The sequence below is a fragment of the Seriola aureovittata genome, chromosome 18 (genome assembly GCF_021018895.1).
Source record: "Seriola aureovittata isolate HTS-2021-v1 ecotype China chromosome 18, ASM2101889v1, whole genome shotgun sequence".
Classification (NCBI taxonomy): Eukaryota; Metazoa; Chordata; class Actinopteri; order Carangiformes; family Carangidae; genus Seriola; species Seriola aureovittata.
Window position 1 is genome coordinate 3,166,606 of NC_079381.1, and position 25,315 is coordinate 3,191,920.

Sequence of the window (25,315 nt, forward strand, 5' to 3'; positions counted from 1 at the left end):
CAATCTGAAGTCTTTCAGTGGCTCAGTCATCACATCAGTCAACCAGTCGCCTCGTTAACCAGCCACTTACCCACATTACAATATCTGTTATTAAATCAGGTAGTTGATGTTTCAGTCATCAGCAGCTAGTGCTGGTTCCATGTTTCTCACACTTAGCTCCACAAATTCATGCGTGCACAAAAACATGATCATTCTCTGGCAGACAAACCCATAGCATGCCTCTTGTAATAAAATAAGAAGCTGTCTGCTGCCATGCCGACTGCGTGTGCTTTCTTGATGATTGGCTTGTTGGTCTTTAGTTTAGATTGTCTCGTCCACTGTGTGGAAGACGATGCTGGTTGGTTCCCATAGAAGCAGCAGCTGTGCTCCGCTCTTTATCGAAGGTGGGGATGTTAACCATACGTGCCTCTGCCAAACCAGCCAGTCAACTGTCAACCAGTGGTAAATGAAAATAAAGCATAAATCTGACCTCCGTGTGGCTTTTCAAGTAAGTTTCTGGTCTCTGCAATATCTGAGGCTAAAGGGCAGAAAACACCCACTGCAATGTGATGGTTGGTGACAGCCAAAGTATAGTGGGTGTTTTACCAAAAACAAACTTCTACAAGTGACACAAAGGTGAGCTTCATGCTTTATCCCAATGAGTCAATGCATCAGTCTATAAGCCTGTCGATCAGTAAACTCTCCGGTTACCTTGTCTGCAACTCACTGAGCAAACCAGTCAGTAACTGGGTCCCTAAACAGTCAGTCATGTACACACAGTCTTGGTTTCTTGCAGCAGTGACTCTCATCATGTGACCGAGGTTATTCACTCCTCCCTCACACACAAAAATCAATACCTCCAATCCTCACTGTGTGTTTATGTGTGTGACTCAGTATTGACTGGATAATGTCAGCGTGATATTGGCTGTGAATGCAGTCATGTTGCCAGGTTCACACACACACAAACTGAAGTCTGCATGTGTTTGTGTCATTTCAATCTGGGCAAAATTCTTGGAAATGACTAGTTATGGGATTTTTTTTTACCAGTGCTTGGCTTTACTTTTTGTGTGTCTGTATGTTGTGTGTGTTTGGCAGTTAGGCAACACAAATTGAAAACCAGAGTCTACTGTACTACTTAGGTATATTCAGTCAGTCCATTTATAAATAAATTCATAACTGATTATTTATCCAATTAAGTTCACATATATAACATGTTAATTCTTTAGGATAAACCCTTGAGATGAACCATCTCCTGTATTGCATGAGAGCGGGTCCTAACATACAATACACAAACCTCAGAAAAGCACCAACCACTAGATGGCCACAGAGAGGCTGTGAACAAATACTACCCAGCAAAACTAACATAATGCATAAACAGAAAATTAACTCCTTTGTATACTGTATACAGACGTTATTCTAAAGATAGGGAGACACACTATATTTAAACATGTTATGGTTCTTGTGTTTGAAGGGAAGTTGTTCCAGTCGGAAGGAGCCTTAAACATAACGGCTGTTTTACCGATTGCTTTTCTGACCACAGGGATGAAGAAGTATCATGTTGAATGCCTCAAATGATGGATGATACTGATGAACATGCTACCAGAATGATGTGAATGAATGAATGAATGTGTCTTCTTATATTGGTGGAGGCCATTTAATGGAGTGATACATTAAGCAGCGATGAGTACCATAGGAAGAACCAAGTGCTAAGTCTACAAAGATCATTGTACACTGTGTTGAGCAGCAGGAGGTTAGTTTCACACCGGCACAATCAAAAGCTGGTAGTATGAGTTTCTTCTGGACACTAAGTGTAGAACAGAAATAGAGCACCGGCTCCAAAATGAACTTTGAGTAGAACATGATCAGTGTGATGTTTAAATGTAAGTTCAGTGTCAAGCCATAAACCCAAGGACTTACTTTGACCAACTCTGTGCAGAATAGGAAGAACATACATGTCCTGGCCTCATGCTCTCTTTTGTGTGGATTTACAGTTTTTCTCTCTTTCACATCACTGTGCACGGACACTGAATCTGACTGTTGCTCAGACTGAACAGTCGGAAGGCATCAGTCTGGACTCTCAACCAAACATGCTTTGCCTTTTATAGAGCTGTAATTTATATACCTGTAAGAGAGTTTATGTATACACTCAGTCTAATGCAATCCAATACAAGTGCTCTGCCATAAAATCAACATTTATGATGCCTATAATATTATGTAATTATATGTTTTAACATTAAGGACATAGTAACTGTACTGAGAGCTGTTTGTACTTCTCTGCTCCACCCCTCATATATGTGATAGAAACACATCCCTATATATATATATATATATATATATATATATATATGCTTTTATTCTTTTTCTTATTAATAACAGTGATAATCTGTGTGTGTGTGTGTGCGTGCATGTGTGTTCTCATATGACTGGAATAATAATCCAGATTATTTCATTACATGTTCTAAATGTTGGCTGTTAACCTCGGTGCTTCTCAGTACAATTAGCTCCCTGCACTCCTGCTGCCTTATATCAACATTGTGACTGTTTCCAATTACAGCCACCTCTCTAAATGAAATTAAACATCTCAATATTGCTGATATATTGCCAATATATTACCAGTATTAATTACAGGATCTGTAGCTGTGATCTGTAATCAGAGGAGATGAATCGTGCAGCCCAGCCATCCGTTCACCCATCACTCCCTCCTCTCCCTCCCTCCCTCTCTCTCTCTCCCCAGAGTCATTTGTTAACAAGGTGGCCTTGCTCAGCCTCTTTCTCTCTCTCTCTCTCTTTCTTGCACACACACACACACACACACTCAGAGGGGTGTGTGGCCAGCTGTTAGGGTGTGTGTGTCTAATTCCTGTTGCATTGTGGGAGTCCATTATGCTGTCGTCTGGTGAATGGCTCCCATTGACTCGGCCTTGACATTATAAGCTGCCCGCTAATCTCTTCACTCCATATATTAGTAAGGCTCGATCTCCCCGTGTCTCTGCCGCTTTTCTCACTTTTATCTTATTCTTGTCCTCTCTCTCTAAAATCATCCATTTAACTGCCACTTTTTCTCCATCTGTTGTTTTTACTAAATATCTCTTTAAAAGATAACTATGTTGATATTTTATATGTTTATTATTTTCAACAAATGGCATGAAAACATGCAGCCCAGCAATGAATGTGTCCTAATAACTAATAATGTGTGTGTATCCAAGCGTGATGTATCTTATTCCTCTCGACCATAGCGCTCCATTATCGTCCAAAAACTATTAAAAATCCATCAGCCACACTATTGCACAGTGACATATCCCTTCATTACCATCAACACACACTGTAGTTTATTTATATTCATTAACAGATACACCATCCTGCTGCCGGGAATACTGACTAGAGAAACCAAATGCAGACTAATCCACCACGTGAGCGGGAGGGAAAGGTGTGTTTGGCTGTTCAGACCTTAGACTGTAAATAAAGATGGACGTAGCCTCCATGACATCACCCACAGGTTTTATGAAGAGCGGTTTTGAAGCTCAGAGTGAGCTGCTCCACTGATGCCATCTTGGCAGACTCACAAAACAATGACTTTGTCCTACCTCTGCTTTTTATGACTGTTTGAATAACTTTGCTGAAAACTACAGTGAAATTACTCAACCTTTCAAAAATCTCTTTATAAACTTAATTTTCGTGTTTGTGTTTGTCTCACAATATTTTTGAAAATCCGTTGCCTGTTTCTTTCACTCTCCACAGTATTACCATGGGCTTGCCCCTCAACCCGCCAGCGGATTCAGCTCGCTCTGCTCGCCACGCCCTCTCTCTTATCGCCACTGCCCGGCCGCCTGCCTTCATCACCACTATTGCACGAGAGGTGAGACTGTTCTGTTCAAATATCTTCACAAACAGACAAACGGCAGCTTCAAAAAGTCGTCAGTTTCCACTTTCACGTCATCATACTTTGACACAGGCCAACTTGCTGTCTGTATTGTATGTAGGCAAAGTTCTTGTATGGTCACATGTGTTCACACATTGAACAGTTAAGGTGACATAAAAAAGGCTTTTTGTAAAAATAAAAAAAGTCTATATACGTCAAAGTATCAAAAATAAATAAGTAAAAATTAGTTTTGGTATCCAAAATTATTGTGGAGGCATAAAAAACTTTACTTTAACATACATCTCTACCCAATTTAATGTATCTCTGTCATGTATTTTTATATACATACATCACTCCCCAGTGATAAGAGATATGTAAATATTGATGCATATATGTTTTTGTGTTGAGGTTCATCGATACAACGCAGCGCAGGCGAACTCTCAGTCACAGCAGAACGTTCACACCACCACTCTGGCCCGAGCCAAGACGGAGATACTGCGCGTGATTGACATTCTGATAGAGAAGATGCCTGGAGACGTTGTGGATCTACTGGTCGAGGTAAAAAACATTACATTTCAAATGTTACATAAATAATAATGAACAAAGACAGCATTCTCCACAATCCTAATAAAGAAGATACGCATGCATATTTTAGATTTTTACAGAAGGTGTTTTCTCGAGATAACAGGATAATTATTCAGTTTTCTCGTGATAACACCTTTATCTCGAGATAATCAATAATGGAGCTTTGTTTTCTCAAGATGATTATTTTTGATTATATATTTATTTTTTAATTATTATTAAATAATTAATCATTATTAATAAGATAATTATTCTGTCATCTCAACATATGAAAAAGCTCCATAACAGAATAATTATCCTATTATCTCGAGATATAACAAAGCTCCATTATCCATTATCTTGTGATAACACTGTAATCTTGAGATAACGAGATAATTATTCAGTTATTTCAAGATAATGAAGCTCTGTTATTTCGAGATAATGGAATTATTATGTCGTTATCTCAAGATAGTGGATAACGGAGCTTTGTTTTCTCAAGATAATGGGATGATTATTCCATTCTGTCGAGATAATGAAATACTTTTATTAAATCCTTTTATCTTGAGATAACTGAATGATATAAGATGAGATATGAGATAACAGAGTTTTGTTGTCTCGAGATAACGGGATAAAGAAATATTTGCGAGATAGCCTTTCTCGGCTTCCTGTAATGAAACTTCTTGGGGAAAAAGACACATGCTCTCTCTCCCGCTCTTCTTCAGGTGATGGATATCATCATGTACTGTATCGAAGGTTCTCTGGTGAAGAAGAAAGGACTACAGGAGTGTTTCCCTGCTATCTGCAAGTACGTGTGTATATGGGTGTGTTAACAAGGCCCCCCTACATTTCCTTATAAGGTCAGTGGGGGGAGTGAACTGGGGAGGAGTTAAGGCAAGTTGACCCCTGGGTGTCTGAGCTGATGTCAGAGGTCATCTGCCTCGGGGCGTGTGGCTGGCAACTTAATCTGTGTGTCAATGTGTGAATATATTTACGTGTCCTTCCTGCCCCTTCCTGGCCTCAACATATCCATAAGGTTTGTGTTTCAGGTTGTATACATGTTTGCATAAAAGTGAAAAATAAAACAGTGGAGGTCACGCCTTGTATTTGGGGCGTTACCCAGTCCGCCTCGTCTTGACTACAGCTGGTGCAGAACTCTGCAGCCGGACTGTTAACTGATATCAGGAAGAGAGACAGTATCTCACCTATACTGGCATCCCTGCACTGGCTACCAGTCAAGTACTGCATCAGACTCAAGGTTGTTTTATTTGTTTTTAAGGCCTTACGTGGTCTGGGACACGAGCATATCTCTGAGCTCCTCTGCCCCCTTTCCATCCCCAGATCTCTCCGATCTTCAGACCAGCTGCCCCTTGGTCAAGACTAAGGGGAAAGGCTGGTCGGGATTTTGCGGTAGCTGCCCCAAAACTTTGGAACAGTTTACCCGTTTTAATTGAGTGTTTCCCCGCCGTTAACATTTAACTTTAAACCCACATGTTCTCTTTGGTGTTTCTCTAAGGTTTTATCTATCACTTTTATCCCTTGTGTCTTTATTTTCAAACTCTCTCAGACTATGGGATAGTTATCACATTTTAGCTGTTATTATGTCGTGTGTTTTTCATTGCATATTATCGTAGAACTCTTTGGTCAACTCTGGTTGTTTTAAATGTGCTTCACAAATAAACTTGATTTGATAAATTGTATCTGTCGTCCTCTTCCTCAGGTTCTACATGGTCGGTTACTGCGACCGCAGTCACCGCATCGCTGTAGGAGCTCGTCAGGGTTCGGTGGTCCTCTACGACGTTCGAACTGGAAAATGCCAGGTTCGTTCAAAACTTCACACCGCTCACCTCGGCAGCTCTGTTGTTCTGTCGCAATGGTTTCACCTGTTCATCAGTTTCATCCATCCATCCATCCATCCATCCATCCATCCAGGCAGCGCTACATCCATCCAGTCACAAATCTCTGAATGGATCATCTATCAATCTCCCCATTTCTCCATCTTCTCGTTCATCCTCCTGTCTTTTTTTTTGGTCTTTCCATAAATCATCGATCATTAGATTCATCTGTCTAACTCTCCTTTAATCTGACCATTTGTTCCTTACCCATCTTCCAATTTTTCTATCCATCCATGAAAATGACTGACTACCTCCTTTGAGAGGAGAGTAGAGGAAGAAATGAGAGGGAACAAGAGGGGAGAAGTAACGAGGGGTGTAAATAAGGGGAAATGAGAGAGGAGGAGAAAAGACAGAGGGAAGGAGGAGAGGAGTTTCATTGCCCCGACTTATTTTTTTTCCTCAGCAATTGATTAATGATGAAGCGATGACTCTCTTAATCATGTTTTTGTCTTTGCACACGTTTACGTTTGATTGTGTGTGCGAATGTGTAGTGTATGTGTGTGCTACCTGCCTCTGTGTGTACTTCTGTGTGAGTGTGTGTGTGTGTTGGTAATTTGCTGTGTATTGATTTGCAGTAACCTGAGCAGTCTAGTCTGGTGGAGGGGGTCATTTATATCTGATAACAGCACTGGCCCCTGTTCACCCAACATCTAGTTTGATCGTGTGTGTGTGTGTGTGCGTGCGTACTTGTGTGTTTGTAGGTGTGTGCTTGTGTGTGTGTAGGTGTTTATGTTTGTGTGCATGGCGTAAAGACAAGAGACGCTTTCCTTTGTGCGTTATTTGGAATAATTAACATTTAATAGATAATGGCTTTGCGGGAAGTGTGTGTGTGTGTGTGTGTGTGTGTGTGTGTGTGTGTGTGTGTGTGTCTCTGTGTGTGTCAGTGCTGGAACCATTTCAAGTGTTTAATTTCAAATGTAAGATAAAGCTATCATCTTTATTAATAGGCCGGGTATCTTTTAGGTTTTATTAGTTCTGATTCTTCTTATTGATTTTGGTGCTTATTTCTAACTTCCTTGTGTCTCTGAGTCATGGACAATTACTTCAACAAGAAAAAAGAAACCAAAGTATGTTGGAACAACATTTTGCTGTATAATTTTGTTGTAATGGTGACGAGGCATCCTGTCAACAATCAGGCAACATTAGAGTGAGGCCATCAGGTAGAGCAACATGCAAATCCAATGACATTCCCTTCAGACGTCACTCTGTGTTTAGTACTAATTAGGAAATGTTAGCAAGCAAACACATTAATCTGGGATGGGGAACGTGCTAGATAAATTCTATACCCACTAAACATCAGTGATCAATGTTAGCATTTAGCATACAGTACTGCTGAGCTTAAGTACAGCCTCACAGTGCCGTTGTCATGGCTGCGGTCTCGTTACTGTGAAGCAGCTACCTGTAGTTTTGATCTACAACATCATCAGCTCCTTGGTTCATACTCTGCAGAACAGGAGAGGGCATCAATCTGTGCCCTTTTTCCAGCAGGTCGGGTTTGAATATCAAAGTGACCATCATTGACCTTCTGTGGTTGTGAAAGATAGGTTTACAATCTTTATAGTGTTCTCCTTCACAGAGAACAGCAGCTGTCAGTTTGTATTGATGACATTAAAGTTCCTCTCCAGACATGTTTTAAACTGATGATGATTAATATTCTGTTTAACATGATTTTCACACAAAAAACAAAAATCAGACAAAAGTCAAAAACTGTAAACACGTCTAGTACAAAGTATCTTCATTGTTCCTTACAGGGAAATCAATTTGCAGCCAGGCTACATTAAAACACATATACAAAGAGACACACAGCACCAACACTCTACTCTTACTTCCTGATTGAGAAATGTGGATCAGGCTTTGAGCCCCGCCCACTACCTGCTTGCTCCAGGTGGACAGGTGAAAGAGTAAAAAGTATCGAGATAGAGGAGGAAACATCAGAGAGACTCAGCCACATGTTTGAGCCTCAGTCAGACCCAGACTCAGAGGAGGAGTCTGTTGAGACCAGAACCAGAGACTAGCAGAGAAATCAGAATGGTTAGCGTAGTTAGCATCTTTTATGATGTTTGTTAGCTTGTAACTGGCAGCGGCTGACACAGTGTTAGTGGTTGTGCTAATGCTAACTCTCTCTCTCTGTACTGACAAGGTTTCAGGATTTTTTTTAGCCCCGCCCCCCATCCCCACAAGTTGACAGGATTGGTTCCTTAGGTTTGTGACATATCAAACCCTGACTGTCTGAATCTGTGTTTATGAGACTGTCATTGATTCACTGCAGTTCAAGGTGGAAACACTCAGTCATGGTGTTGATGATTATTTCACTCACATCACATGTCTTGTATTATATAATGTATAGTATATATATTTGCCGCTGCGTCGCAAAGCACGGCTCCTGTTGCCTAGCAGCCTTGACCACACGTAACTTTATTCGACAAAGACTTGAAGTTTTAAGGCCCCTGGCTTTAACAGTTGTACCATTAGCTGTTGAACTGAGCTGAAAGACAATACATACATTTAACAGTGGCTCTGTGTCAGTGTTGTCAGCTCTCATTACCAGCACGCAGTGAATCTTGGTATAGGACAGAGCTAAGGTTAAACACTTGATTTCCATCAGTGCCGGGCTTTAAAGTAAATTCCACAACAGTTTTCACTGTGTAAATAAAGTTTTAACACATTTGTAGAATTTCTCAAACCACTTTAGGGAGATCTGGATAAATAGCAACATAACATTATCTTAAAACTATCTACTCCTTTTTAAAATCAGTCAATATAAAATCTGTATGATGAAACCAATAAATTTAGGAAGATGGCTCCAGCTTTTTGTAATTTTATGTGAGATCACATTTTACTGATGTAGTTAAAAGTGGTATCAAAACAAAATTTATGGACCAGATTTGGGGAAATATGAAATGCTAAATGAATGGTTTGATTCGATTCATTTGTACTTGATAGGGAAGGGAAGGGAAGGGAAGGAGAAAAGAAATGTGAGATGGTCTGGAGGAGGGATGATGGGTTAGAACGAGGAAAAGAGACATAAAGAGATGATTGAGGAAGGGAGAAATGAAACAGGAAGGAAGGTGAAGAAACAAAAGTATCAGGAGGAGAGGAAGAAGATGAGCATTTTTGTTCATAATCCATCTTTGTGTGTGTGTGTGTGTGTGTGTGGTGTGTGTGTGTGTGTGTGTGTGTGTGTGTGTGTGTGTGTGTGTGTCCAGCCATAGCTAGCTAGTCCCTGCATGACCATCTGCCACAGCTTTGATCAGCCTCCGTGAACAGTCCTTTGTCAGCTGCATTACTCTGTGTGTGTGTGTGTGTGTGTGTGTGTGTGTGTGTGTGTGTGTGTGTGTGTGTGTGTGTCCACCTGCTTGCTCTGCTTCTTTAACAGACTCTACTGAGTCTACTAATTGAACACAAAGAAACAATCTGACTGATCTTTCTCTCTGTCTGCATCTGTTTCTTTATGTAACCACTGAAACCGGAGAGAACGCTCTGTAACTGAAGGTGTAGCTCTGCCTCAGGGTTAGCTCCTCCCACTCCACATCCTATAAGAAGCCAACCAAGTGTATCCAGGACAATAACCTATACTTAAGACTGAAGCTAAATTTACAGTGGCTTCAGAAACTATTCTAACCCTTTCCGTTTTGCACATTTTATTGTGTTGCGGGTTGAAATTAAAAATGTTTCCCCGTCAGTCGACGCTCAGTAACCCATAAGGACCAAGTTTTTTTAATTAAAAACAGAAAACTGAAATCTCTCAATTACCAAAGTATTCAGACCCTTTGCTGTGTTCTCTCCAAACTGTGGCCATGTGCATCCTGTTTGCTTTAATTATCACTGAGATGTGTCTACAACTTGACTGGAGTCCACCTGTGGCAAATTGAATTGATTGGACGTACTTTAGAAAGTCACACACCTGTGTAGAGGCCTCCATGATGAAACTGTGGCGAGGCAAAGATCAGGGCAAATGTATCAAACCATCTCTAAAGCTTTGAGTGTTCCCAGGAGAACAATGGAACCTGGTAAGAAGGGCCTTGCTCAATGATATAACTAAACATCCAACAGTCACTCTAGAGCTCCAGACGTCTTCTGCAGAGATGGAGAAGCTGCTGGAAGGACGAACATCTCTGCAGCTTCAATCAGGCTTTTATGGTAGAGCGGCTAAACGGAGGCTACCTTGACTCGGCTTGGAGTTTGCCAAACTGCATTTAAAGAACTCTGAGAAAATGATTCTCTGGTCTGCCGAGACGGATATTTAACTGCATGGGCAGAACTCTGAACACTATGTCTGATGAACACCAGGCACTGCTCATCACCTGGCTAACACCATCCCTACGGTGAAGCATGGGGGGGTGCAGCGTCATGCCATGGGGGGTCTTGTAGGCAGCAGCGACAGGGAGACTGGTCAGAACTGAAGGAAGGATGAATGCAGCCAAATACAGAGAACAGAGAAAATCTGCCCCAGCATGCACGTGACCCGAGACAGGCGTGACGGTTCACCTTTCAGCACAACAGTGACCCGAAGCAAACAGCCGAGACGACGCTGCAGCGTCTCAGGACCGGTCTCTGACCGTGTTAATGTCCCAGCCGGAGCCCGGACTTAAAGCCACCAGAACATCTGCGGAGAGACCTGACGACGGCAGGTCACAGTCACTTCTCCTCCACTCTGACGGAGTGTGAGAGGATCTGCCAGAAAGAGCGGGAGAAACCAAATCCAGGTGTGCGGTGCCTGTAGACGCTCACCTGAGAAGACTGAAAGCTGTAGTTGCTGCCAAAGGGGCTTCTGGAAAATAGTGAACAAAGGTCTGAACACTTTTGTAAAATGAGAGATTTAAATTTTTGAGTTTTAATAGATTATCAAATTTCTAAGAACATGTTTTCTCTTTGTCCTTATGGGATATCGAGTGTAGATTAATGGTAATTTTGATCCATTTGAAATGAAATCTTCTACATCTGCTACAATGCTAAAAGACCTGCAAGCTCACACTGAGGTCCAACGACTTGACTGGGACTGAATGATATGCAAAAAAAATCATATTGTGATTATTTTGGCAGACATTGCGATTGCAGTATGAGTCAGGATTTCAATTGGAATGATTGTTTTTCATTTCATTTTCACAGAAAATTACAAAAAATAATGAAGATGTGATTTTTGTTGGTCTTGTACCAAACAATCATGCACCTCTACGTCTTATGGAGAATATGATTTGTCTCTGCAGCACCACAACACTTACGGTGCTAACAATATGACACACCTACCTACATTCATCAAAAAAAATTCAGCTCCTGCAGTTTTCAATTTCAATTTCAATTATATTTAAATAAAGTATAATAAAGTATCTATCTATCTATATTTATATATACTTTCTACAGGTTAACGTAAATCTTATTTACAGAGGAGGTGGGGCTAAGAGCTGTCAGTCATGGGGAATTGAACTAAAATAGGAAGAGCCTTATGTATGCATACACACACACACACACATGTGCACACACATGCGCGCACACACCCAGTCGAGTCCCCAGGCGTCAGGTGTATTGAAGTACAGAGTGCTGTAAATGGTTTCAGTGTGCTTCACTGCTCGCTGATAGGCTGATTGATTTGGTAGGCAGTCCACCATGACACACACACACACACACACACACACTCACACACACACACACACACGTTCACACATACAGACCCTGATTATAATATATATGAAAGCATCAATGTTTGATGCACATTAAACAGTTCATCTCTGCATCCTGTTTCTTTTTGGTCCCTCTCTTCTATATTCTAAACACTGTGAACACAGTTGAATGTAGTAATTCATATTGTGCTGCTCTGATTGGACAGTTTTTATGTTACTGTTAAGTGAAGGCATTGTTTTGTCTGCCACTGGAGTCCTTTTACATGTTTGCAGGTTTTTTCTTTATATATAAATGAATTAATAACTTGATGCATTTAAAAAAGCCATTATAAATTAATTTCATTACTTTTGCATTTAATGATGCATTACCAAACTCATTACTAATGAATTCATAGTGAAATTAAAATTAAAATTAAAAATAAATGTTTAAGTTATTGACTGTAACATTCCATCTCACTGTTCATTTATGTGCTGACTTAGCATTTACAGTTTCCATATTGTGATCACTCTCATTTAAACATGTAGCACGTAAACATTAAACAAGGTCCAACCCACAGAGCAGCACAAGGAGCTGTGATTGGCCAGTCGTTATGTGTGGGTCAGCACTGGGGAGATGTGTTTTGGTGTGCGACGCCGATTGATGCTCAAGTTTCCATAGAGTTCCAAAGGATCATTGAATTATTTTGATAGAAGTGAAGGCTGTAAGCGTATTGAATGAAGTCTCGGATATGAAGCAGCTGTTCACTTGAATCCTCTGCTCATTGCCCGTTTGAAATGTCTCAGTACTCAGAAAAAGTTTTCAAAAACCAAAGTTGTGGAGCTGCTAATTCACTCTGGTAGTTGCCGCTCAGGTTGAAGGAGGGAGTCAATCCCTTCCTCATCTCTTTGGATAATAAGGTGTGTTAAGACTTCAGTTATCGAGATTTTAAAAACTGGACGTTTTTCAGTTTGAGCTGATGAACGTTTGCAGACAGACTGTGTCCTCTCTTTCAGCCTTTTGATCATTTTACCTTTAACAATGGGTGATGGGAAATGAGATTCGGGATCTCGCCAAAGCGGAAATAATGGAAGAGTAAGACTGATGGAGGTGAAAGATGGATCGAAGGTGAAAGAAAGAAATGAAGGGATTCTTCAGGAGAGAGAGATGTTGAGAAGAAAGAGAGGCAGGGTGGATGGCTGGAAAGAAATCTTTTTTTCTCGGCCGACACTGCTGGAATCTAATAGGATTTCCCCCAAAAAGGAGGAGGGAGAGAACGAATTAAAAAGATGAGATTTTTATTTCATCGCGTTATTATTTTTTTCTGCTTTAATCGCCACAGACGGGTTATTATTTCAGGGTCTGGGCGCCTGAGGCGACGCGTCTTAATCTCATCTGGAGGTGAGAGTTTGTAATCCCAGTCGGAGGCAGCGGTGGGGCGGGGAATTCTGGGGGGGGCATTTATTGCGTTACACGCCCTGCATCTGGTGGGACAGTTTATTGCGTTACACGTGGCGCAGCGTTGCTTTATTTTGTCCCCTGAGTTCTGGAGGCGAATGGCAGCATCTGTTGGACCAGAAGCTGCCCCTCATCTGATGGAATTATCTCATCCAAACCAAACACTTACTGTCAAGGAAAATCTGGGCGGCGTCGCGGCAAAGCAAGTTTCTCTGAGACGTCTCGATAAAATTTTAACAAGGACACAAATATGTTCTTCATCTCGTCTTCATCACAGAAGAGAATTCATTGCACTCTGGGTTTGAACCCGGAGCTGCAGCAGCAGTTTGGATCCGTCACTGAGAGGAATCGTTTGGAAAACTCTGCTCGTGTTTTAGCTGCTGTGGTTGATGAGGAATGATCTGTGTTGCTTGAGATACTCTTATTCTTTGTCTGTGCGTTTTTCCAGATTTTCCTCTGTGACGCTGCAACACACACACACTGACATAAACACACTCTTTATCGCATAGTGTCTGTCAGTATCACACCAATAAAACCAAAGCAAGGCATGCAACTAGGGTTGCCACTCGTCCTGGTTTTCCCTGGATTCTTCTCTTTTTTGAGCGACTACTCAAAAAACCTCAGTTTTTTCCTTGTACTACTTTTCCATTTTGTTCCTGGTTATGTCCATCGTGTGTCCGTAAACGTTTGGTGCCCAATTTGCCTCATTACCTAGCAACTGCCGCCCATCCACACCCATGACCCCATTAATTGGGTGACCCAATAGCTGAGTGGTTAAGGTGCAAACCAAGTGGGCGTAGATGCCCTGAGCAGCGAGTTCCTGTTTCATCTTCCGGCTGACCGGACTCTTTGCTTCATATCATTCCCCTCCTCTGTCTCTGCATTTCCTGGCAATCTCTACTGTCCCATCAAATAAAAGCAAAAAAAACTCAACCCCACCTGAGTGAAGCCAGAGGAAATCAGTTTATATTCAGCAAAAATGAATAAAGCGGGAAGAGTTCAGGGTGTTCAGAGTGCACAGAGTAAAAGTCACAGTAGTATGGGTTGTCAGAAAGACCAGCAGCAGTGTACAGACCGAAAAGACTCATCACAGTTTAACAGAACGTAACACTTCAGATCACCTCTGAGGTCCATCAGCCTCCAGGCAGACTGATGTTTACCTCCAGCTTCTGATCAAGCTGAAGGGAAACACACCAGAACCTAACAACAAGCATCAGTGGCACTACTTTGCTGACTTCATCATTTCACGCCCTGAATAATATTCCCATAATATCCCTATAGAGATTTAGAGTTTTCCATTAGAGCAGTGGTGAGTCATATTTTCACTGTGATGTTTGGATGTGACCCGCCGCCACAGTGTGATCAGCTACATGAAGCCGGGGTCACACAGGGGAATATTTGACTGTCTGTCCGTCCACTGTATGTCAGCATGCACAGGAGTCCATTTCCCATCAGGCCTTTCAGTCACCTCAGAAATCCATGAGCTGTTTGCACTGTGGAAAAGTGGAAAATCCTGTTGAGCTTGTGTTTGTGTTAGAGTATTAGTTTCATTATTTCTTGATTTTATTACTCAAAGCAAAACCAACCTTACACACACATACACAAACACAAGTCACTTCATTTATAAACTTACATTATTCTAATAATATTTACACAATGTGGCTCTTCTTAGCTTTTTAATACGAAGACGAAACAACATTTTCATGGGACAGTTTTATGTGAAATTGTCTGTTTACATTTCTTTATAAGCTGTAATTAGGTCTTATGGAGTTAGCAGTAGCTGTAGTGCTAAACTGTTGTAGTACATTAGGTGTATACTGGTTATAGTATTGACTTTTAATGTTTTACATGTTTACATCACTCTTTGCAAGCAGGGAACTTTGACTCTTTTTTCTTCTTCTTTGTGATTTTATTTCTTTACTGTATTTCACCCAGAACCTGATTTTTATTACAAACATACAGGAATCTGAAAACAGCTGTTCACCAAATGATTCACTGATGAAAACTGTCTGTAAAATCAAGAAGAACCAGTCCAGCTCCAGCAATACCTTTCTTCAGCTGGCTTGGTTTCACTCTTTAAAATGATCCTCCATCTTTCCCTCTCTGCAGAACATCCACGGCCATAAGGGTCCAATCACAGCGGTGTCGTTCGCGCCTGACGGCCGTTACCTGGCAACATACTCCAACGCTGACAGCCACATCTCCTTCTGGCAGGTAAATGACACAAATACAGATACATACATTTGTTTTTGTTTTTGTCAAGACATAATTTCTCCTTCAGAAATCCAAAGCACATAAAAAACAACCAAGCAACCAATAGTTTCAGCTACAGAAACACGTCTTTGCAGCTGTATCAACCATAACACTTTAATTTAGCTTCAGTAAGTTGTACTTAGCAGCTGTACACAGACACTCACCAGTACAGATACATTTCCTACTGAGAGCTGAAGATGCTATTTGTTAGTTTCTGCTACAGCCAACGTTAGCATTAACAGCTGTTTACTAACCAGTCTTGCTGAGAGCTTCAGCTATCATTGTGTTACAATACAAAAGGTTATGATACGTCTTAAGAGCAGCCTGGACGTTACAGTGACTCGGTATCGGATAGTGATGAGACAGGCTAGCTGGTTAGCATGTAGAAGTTTGTTTGATGCTCAACCTGCAACATTTCATCTAGACTTAAACAGCTTTTAATACAAATGCAAGCTGTGTAGCATTAGCACAAGTCTTATCTAAGTCTTTAATCACCAAATACAAGTATATTTTTTTTATAGTTTTATAGTTAAAAAATATTTTGCATTCCAATTTAAGTTTTGCTTTAATTCATATCCAGTGAGCACCCAGGGATCGTAAAAAACATATATATTTATTGATTATTTACCTATTTATTATTAAACATTTGTATGCTTCTTTATAATGATTTATTTTTAATAAATATAAATAATAATAATAATAGAATTCAAATGAAAAAGTTCACATGCATCAAGAAACAACATCTAAATAAAAACTAATACAAAGTGATGCTACCGGTCACACAAATAAATACTATGCATGTACTCGCAGACAGACGTGTATTTCTTATCTTCTTCCCAGAACTGTTATTTTGAATGAAAGGTCTTTACGACCTCTGACACGACTGTCTGCAGACACACACACACACACACACACACACACACACACACACACACACACACACTAATGGCATTACTGTAAGCATAAACCGCTGCTAGCGCGCCGGCAAGACGGCTGCTGTGGTAATGAGCTGGCAGACGCTCTGTCGGTGTGTGTTTGTGTGTGTGTATGTGAGAGAGAGAGGGAGGGGCAGTGTCGTCTCAGGAAATGATAGAGTTTCTCCTCGCTGTGTTTTTCCTACACACACACACACACACACACACACTAGCTGTGTCCAGTCTCGGGCTCTGCCTTCTTCACGGATGCAGCGACAGAAGACTCATGGGTTAAACTCAGCGTTTCCTCAGAGGATTCAGCAGCTCCATCACTAACAGGAACTGGTGTGGAATGTCTTCTTACCAAAATGCTCATTAACTAATTTTTCACTGCGAGTATTGAAAGTACAGTTTGTATAGAATCTGTACTGAGAACCAAAAGAACAGGGATGAGGCAGGTAGAAACATTTCACTAGTGATTCCTCTGATCTGTCCGTTAATATTTGTTGAGTTTGGTCTCAGTAAACTAAAACAGAAGATGTAATACTATTGGTGCACATGAAAATGATTTGTTTAAATTTGTATCCCTGAAATCGTATGATTATCTTAGGGCCATGAGGTACTTCAGAATGGAAACTGAAGCTGAAAGCAGGTTTATACATTGAGCGGAGCCACAGGGCAAAAGTGAGTTAGATGCCCAAATTTGGCCCCTTCAATTCAGGTTCCCCAATATTGAATCGATGCAAATCTATTTAACAATATGCATCATGTAAGATAATATTAACTGAAATATGACTGATTTTAATACTGAATTCAACCCCAACTGACCCAGAATCAGTTAGGGTTGAACTAAACTTGACTTGATTTAAACTTCTGAATGTTTCATCATGTTTCTATAAAGCTTTTGCTTCTGCTTGATGTTAACATTGTTAGTTGTGACCATTGTTTATGTATTTAATTGTTTTTTTATTTACTTATTTGATAGGGACAAATCATGTGTATAAATATCGGCACAGAATACTCAATGTAAAGATGCCAGATTGTATCAAAAATGCTCATTTACATGAGCAGCTAACACAAATACTACAAATACACTAAATAAAAAAGACTAATACAATTAACTGCATAGTGAGTTAAAAATGATCTCAGATCTGGTTTAATCTCATCTGTTTGAGATGAAGCCCATTAATGTGGCAAAATATATGATGGTTCCAGTTTTTCCTGTGTGAGAATTTTCTGCTTTTTATAAAATTTGAAAGACGTTTTTTTTTAACTCTGGTAACTTCTGTTGGACCTGGTCGGTATTTTTGACCTTTAAACTGTTTAACCAGAAGAAATACTGATTATTGAGCGATCAGTGGATAATGTATGTATCTGCAGCTTGATGTTTTGTTTGCCCTCCTCAGATGAACACCGGTCTGCTGGGGAGCATCGGGATGCTGAACTCGGCCCCTCAGCTCCGCTGCATTAAGACCTACCAGGTTCCTCCAGTGCAGCCGGCGTCCCCGGGCTCCCAGAATCACCTGAAGCTCGCACGCCTCATCTGGACCTCCAACCGCAACGTCATCCTGATGGCCCATGATGGCAAGGAGCACCGCTTCATGGTCTAAACCACATCTGTATCTCCAGCTGTATCTCCGTTCTTTTATCTGACAGACCTGCAGCTTTTTAGTTTGTTGTTTTTCTCTGGGGCAGATTATGAAAAGCTGTAGCATGGATTGGTCACTTTAATTTTAGCTCCCAAAATGTATCCTGAGCTGCTGAGTCGATCGGTTAAGAGAGTGTAAAATGAAGGAGGCTGATAGTGAAGTTTCACGTGGTTTTAATTCAAATGTTTGTCACTTGAAGTTTTCAAACTGCAGAAGTCAAAACCGAGCTCAGGTCCAGGTTTGGACTGGGTGATTTTTTTTGGTTTATGTCCCTTAGTGATAATTGTGAGTGAACTCACTTTAAAGGCCGTGATACAAGGCTTGTTTACATTTTAGACTGCATTGATGTATTTTTAGTCGTTTACACCTTCTTTTCATTCCTATTTATTTGCTGCATGTCACAGATCTGTTCTGTTGCTGCAGCCATTCTGGGTCCCACCTAGTTTTTAGTTTACTTCAGTGCTAATTATGAGAATCTTATTATTAAATGTTTAAAAGTTATTGCAGGCATTTCTGGATTTACTTTGCAGAAACACTGGACTGGGACATGGATGTAACACAGTGACTGAAAAATGAATTGATCTTTGCCATTTTTTCCATTTTCTGCTCTTTATATTAAAGTTTGTTTGGGAGTGGACGAGTGAAACAGCATCTTTAGTTTTCACAACTGGAATGAATCATTTCTAGTTGACTCTTCTCCCTTTAAAGCTTTGGTACGCCCTAAACTCTCTAAGACAAGTACACACTTTTCACATTTGTGTGTCTGTGTAGGTGTGTGAGCGCTTTGGTTCTTGCTTTTACTTTTGTGACACCTTGGAAGCTTTTCCATCCTCTCTGAGCTTCACACAGAAATGTGTGTGTACGTGTTTACACCCAAGTGTATTTTCACTGTTAAGCACACATTCTCACTTCAGACTGTTCATCCTAAAAGCATGATTGCAGTAAATGTTTAGATGCTGGAGGTGCAGCAGTCAGTCACCACAGATATGTAAAAATTCACAGAAGAAAAATTCACACAAACTAAAGCATATCGTTATTTTGGTCAGATCTAAAGTGGATGACAGCAACACTGAATAGTTCAGCAAAAGGGGTAGTGGGATGCATATAGTACATATGGTCCACAGAGAATGGCCTGCTACTGGCTGCCACTAGAATCAGCTTTATATCTTCAGATGCATCAGAAATGCAAACAAGAGACTTTAACTTTTTAGTTTAGTGGCTCCTTTTACTAGGAACTGTTTGGTCAGAAAGGTGCATGAGATATTTTGATAATTATCCAACATGAATTTTGTCATGTAGTCAGCCTTTGTGCATATCTCTTTGAGGTAGTTTTGTCCATCATCTTGTTGTTTGCATTCAGCTTACTGTCTTCAGCCCGTCTGTTTTATTCAGTAACAGTTTCCATATTTCCCTGTGTCCACATGTTGGTCCAAAATCCCACTTCACTCACTTCTTTCTGTCTCTGTCAGGATGTAAAAACTTTCCTGAAGGTTTGTATATTTGAAGGAAAACAGTGGCTGCCTATTTTCTTGCCTCATTTTACCCCTCACATGCTTTTCTTTTGGGGGGGTGTTTCTTTGCAGACGATGACGCTTCGTAATAGACTAATAGAGGTGAAGACTGCTCTTCTTCTTGCAGCTTTTCTCTTGTCATTCTTGCACCCACCTGACTTTTAGGAGGGTATCTCTAGATATAAATATGTACATATACAGTTAGAACTGCTGTGTAATGTAACCTGGTGTTAATCTTCCTGTTTGGTGTATTTATTGTGGCTAAAGTGACTGTCTGCCTGGCACTAACTAGTTCTTCAGATGAGATAATTTCTCATCCACAGGCCAAAAAATGGCAATGTCTTCTCATAACATTGACAATACCTGAAGAAATATTACAGTATACAATTTACATCTTATTCCATTATTACATGAGCAGTCAGTACTCATAGGTCTGACCACATCCATCATCAAACTCGGCCTTCATTTTGTGAGTTTTGTGACTATCTTTCACAGTTGTGACAGAGGTATGAACACCTGCCAAAAATATGAAACTGCCTCTGTGGTAGTTCCTGTTACAGTAGGTGTCTGCAGGACCACATTTTGTCATGATGGCACAAACACACAGACTCACAAGGTGGAAACAATAGCAGCCACATGTGTCACGGCTGGTCACAGTCGTTTATTTTACAGTTTAATATTCATTTTTCATGTTGTGTTATAAAAGAAAACTGCAACTCTTCTCTTAAATGTTATTAACATTCCTTATTACTAACAGCAGGTACAATTAGTCAAGGAAGCATCCTATTAGCATGGGGGCTAACCATACCCATCGCTGCTTATGGGGGAATGCGAACAGCTGTAACAGCGTAATCTGTTTAAAGACAAACTGTTTTTGTGGATCTCCAGTGGTTTATCTTCTCATCTTGCTTCAGTGGTGTAGGAGTGAACTCAGGGTGTGTCAGTACACCGTGATATCACTGTTTTTTTCTGATGCAACAGACGTGTTTTTGCACATTATACCTTCACTGTCAGTCAGAACCTTCTTGCTTTAAAGTGTTGTTTTAGTGCTCAGAGTTGGAGTTTTATGCAGAGAAAGAAATATATATATACATCTATGTATAGAGATATGATATTTATAAAGTAAAAGTTTGCTGTCATTGTCTCCACCAAGGAGGTTATGTGTTAAATGTGTGTTTGTTTGTTGGTTGGTTGGTTTGTTTGTTTGTTTGTTTGTTTGTTAGCAGGATTACACAAAAAGTACTGAACTGATATGCACCAAACTTGGTGGAGGGATGGGCCGCGGGCCAGGGAAGAACCCACTTTTGGGGCATAGATGGGTCATTTACTATAGATTATAATTATGATTTTTTTTGTCCTGTTAAATCTGGTTTAAGTTATTTGACATTGGCCTTGGTGGAGGTCTGGAGTCTACTCAACGCATTTCAAGTTATCAGACTGCGGATAGATGTTTTTACTTTTGCTTTTTGTGACACTTGGAAGCAGCTCGCATACGTCTGAAGAGTTTGGTTTTAAGCACATTTCATTTGCTTTGCTTCCATCTTTTGAACCCCTTTCCTCTCCTTTCCTCCTCCTTTCCTCCTCCTCTCCTCTGTCCTCCCTCCTTTCCTTCCTCCATCTGTCAGTTTCATTAGTGCTGTCAGAAAGCTTCTAACACCGTTACACACCTGTAAACCCGAGCGTGTCAAAGCTTTTCACAAGTTCTTCCTCTCCTCAAAAAAAAATATCCAGCAGCTCGTCAGATGGGTTTTTGAAAACACACACACACACACACACACACACACAGACAAACACAAACGTCAAGTCCCAGCCAGCTTTGCTACGCCAGGTCCAGACAGCTTTGAGATCTTGATTTTACATTTTCTCCACCACTCTTAACAGTTTGAGAAAATATGTTTTTGGCAGCCTCTCAGGGGAGGAAAGGTGAGAAAAATAAAGGAGGCAGAGAGGAAGAGCTGAAGAGTAAGTAACAAGCGAGGAAGATCAGGTCATCCACCCAGAAAAAGAAGGTTCTTTGGTGAAGGTAGTGAACCGAAATGTCTTCAAGAACCTTGTGGTTTTATCAAGTACATGAAAAACGTGATACAGCTACTGAGAATGTCTCCGAAAACAGTTTCACTTTTAGCATTTGATATATTCATAAAATGGATCTTAACAGCGCTGTACAGAAGAGCTCTGTGACTGCATGAGAGAAACATTTGTATATTTTAGGTCCCTTTGTTTCTTCTGTTTTCTCTTTCTCCTCCTTCCTTTTCTTGTTTCCTGAACATGTGAAGCAGCTTCTGCCTCTGACTGCAAACAAAGGATTTCCCTCAGTTATCAACATTTCCACTGTGTGATGATCAGCTGATTATGTGGTTTAGAAAGTCTCTGCTTACTCAGTTTTCAACAGCAAACATTCATTTCTGAATTTCACACTAAATGTAATCAGCATTTTTTTTTCTTATTGATTTTGATGTGATTATATATTAATTGTTTATAAAGACAGTAGACTCAGTCTAAATATTTAAGATTGTATGTGTGTGTGTGTGTGTGTGTGTGTGTGTGTGTGTGAGTGATGTAGTGCATGTATACAAGCTCCCCACAGTTGAATCTACTGTGCATCATAAAAACAACATGTGTTTAAATGTGTTGTTGTTGTTGTTGTTGTTGTTGTGTCCAATAAAAATGAAAATGAGACCATCAGATATTCGTCCTCCTGTTTTATTCTTTTCTTTAAACTTAAATTTGCTGTAAACAAATAAGACGACTTTGGGTGATGTCATGAAATAGTGTGGGATCATGGGAGTTGTTGTCTTCACCGCCATTACCTTAAGCCCCTCCCAGTTTGGATTCCTTCAGTATCATCTCCACAACAAACACACCAGGGGGTTAAAACCAGTAGAAACACTGAATAAAGCAGAATCAGAGCTTCAGCGACGCTCTTCAGTGACACAGGACAGGACGTCTCCAGCAGCTGGGAGCTGAGCTGTCTAACATTTCCTCAGCTTGTTTCTCTGATAACTTCAGATCCAGACGTCCGACGACTAAAATCCTTCATCTGCTTCAAATATAGAGCTGAAAACCACCAAGGTGGAAAAAGTGTATGTGGCTTAAAACTAGATAAAAGTCAATGTTGAGCTTCTGTCAGACAAACACACTGACACATGATCATAGAGGATATGATGTCACTGACAGGCGACCAATGAAACGTTACCATGATTAAAATCACAGATTCCTCTGGTTTGAGAATTGATGGAAACATTTGGGATGATGTAAGAACACAACTCAACAACATATAGAACACAGGTCCAGTTGTTTTTAGACATTTTAATGTGTAATATAACTTTGAGTATATAAACCAGCAGCAACAGACAGTTTGTATTCATCTAAAGTAAAAGTGCAATTTATTGCTCATTAATTCGTTGCCTGTTATTTATTCCTTCACAAATATACACTACAGTCTTGTATTAATCATGCAGGTAGCCTGCAGCTACAGATGAGAGATTGCTGTAGCTGAACACAGTCAATTATCATGCTGTGGGCGACCAAGGTCTGATCTCACAGACATTCTTCACCTGTATGACATGTTGGAGGTGTGTTGTCACTAGTCTGCAGTTGGCTGTAACTTTACTCCCTGCAGTATTTAAAACTCACCCTCTGTCAGAAAGGGTGTAAAACAACTCTTGGTTTGCAGACACAGTTTTAATGATCAGTGGCAGTCAGCAATAGTCATTTCCTGTGGCTGCTTCACAATAAAAGCATCCTTGTGGTTAGGCAGTTTAATGCCAGGCAGTAGTAGGAAATGTTGTCTTTGCATTAGCAGTAACTTAATAGAGCTCTGATACAGCAGTAAACAGGGAGGCTGATAAAATTACGAACAGTAATGCTATGTAAACACTATGTAACATAATTACACATATGTATAGTTTCCTGTGTGTCCGTGCACATGAAAGCAATTTCACTCCAGCAAGGACATGGTGGAATCTGTCACTAGAAATAAAAACGACCTCATTCCGAGAGATAATTATTGAAGGTGAACAAATTGAAGCAACATTGAAGAAAAAAACTTAGTATCAAACATGGGGATCAACTTTCAACTAAAAAGAGAGAAAAATTCAACCATAATATAAAAACCTTCTCTAACTCTGCCTCTGTCTGACTAATTAAACACTCTCTCTTTCTCCCCTTCATAATGAGAGCATGGTGGACCTGTTTTAACACATCTCTGATCACAGAGAGAAGATCAATCTCTTCCTTTAATCTCACAGCGCTTTAACTCTCTGACCGTCTCTGTTTGCATCCGTCTCATATTTGAACTGAGCTTCATGTAATTCAATTTAAAAACATAAAACATGAAGTCAGTTCATAATTCAAAGGTAAGTAATGATTAAAGAGGGATTTGTACATGTAAAGTTAACTGTGCGCTCAGGAATTCACTTTTAACTGCAGTATGAAATATTAACAGTGAAGCAGCAATGAAACAGACAGATCCTCAAACTTCTCTTTCTTTGTGTGTCTGATGCTTTAAACATTTTAAAATCTGCTTTCTTAAACTGCTCTTTTGAGTTTAGTCAGGTAAAACTATTGTTGGAAACTATTATTGTTGGAGAACATTTGTGGTCATAGTTAGAAGAAAATGCGTTCGCATGAGGTTTTTCAGTACAACGGAGTATTAGGGCCACATTGAGGAAATGTGATGATGATGATGATGATGATGATGATGATGATGAAAAGCCAAAAGATGAAGTCTGTCCTTATTAGTGAAACCTCTGCTAAAGTAGAACTTCACAGGATGCTCCACGTTCCTCATTTTAAAGCTTCTGATGTTTCCCCTCTAAAACAACATAGGACCTAAAATTACAGCTTTATTCTCATAATATTATGACCTCAGATGATTCAGATTTTTTTCTCAATGTGGCCCCAATACTCCGTTGTATTTCAGATAAAACAATATTTCACTAAATTGAAATGGAAACACTTTTTTTTTTTGCATTCATGTCGTGGCTCCTGCCACATGCAGCCCGAGCGAGCCAGGTCCAGAGGCAGACTGCTGGAAATCCAGCATCAAGAGAGGAAAACTCAGCTTTAATCTCGAATGGAAACCCAGACCCGTTATATTTGTCTTTTGTTGACTTTCTTTAAATAAAATTGCTTCTATTTTGCACAAAACTACGATGTAACCTGAGCTCCTGACTGTTAGAAACAGACTTTGAACAAATGACCAGTGCTGTTGTTTCGTGTCTCAAATGATTTAACCTGTAAAATAATCACAACTTTTATACGTTAGTCCACTGATTTCATGTTGTAATTGTAACAGATCAACCCTGCTGATGGCTTTGACCTTTGACCTTCCAATGGCTCTATTCAGAAACGCTGACCATTTACCACACATACTTTTTTTTTTCTCTCGAACATACACAGGAACTCTTCTGGTCCCTGCTCTTCCTCTCTGTCTTCCATCAGTCCTCAGTATGAACACCATCAGGTATTGGCAGTATTGATCAGGAGCTATAATCTGCAGTCACAGCTCAACGTCTCTTCTCATTTTCTCACCTCCAACTTAAAGTCCTTCACACAGAAGCAGGAAACAACCTGAAGACCTTTGAAAAGTTTGAAAACTAACTTCAGGAAGAACTTGTACTTTGCTGTTCAGGTGCTTAAA

At 40.2% G+C, this 25,315-nt stretch overlaps 1 protein-coding gene across 3 annotated transcripts in view; it reads left to right on the forward strand.

Moving 5' to 3' along the window:
• The window catches only part of LOC130186261 (WD repeat-containing protein 7), a 119,659-nt gene extending 97,301 nt beyond the window's left edge, over window positions 1–22,358 (forward strand). For all 3 annotated transcript variants that reach the window (XM_056403184.1, XM_056403186.1, XM_056403185.1), the window contains 6 exons: window positions 3,718–3,835; window positions 4,247–4,396; window positions 5,122–5,204; window positions 6,117–6,216; window positions 15,454–15,558; window positions 17,918–22,358. In XM_056403184.1, the coding sequence (XP_056259159.1) occupies window positions 3,718–3,835; window positions 4,247–4,396; window positions 5,122–5,204; window positions 6,117–6,216; window positions 15,454–15,558; window positions 17,918–18,121 (760 nt within the window). In that variant the 3' untranslated portion in view covers window positions 18,122–22,358. The remainder of the gene's footprint in view (window positions 1–3,717; window positions 3,836–4,246; window positions 4,397–5,121; window positions 5,205–6,116; window positions 6,217–15,453; window positions 15,559–17,917) is intronic.
• Window positions 22,359–25,315: the final 2,957 nt, after the last annotated feature.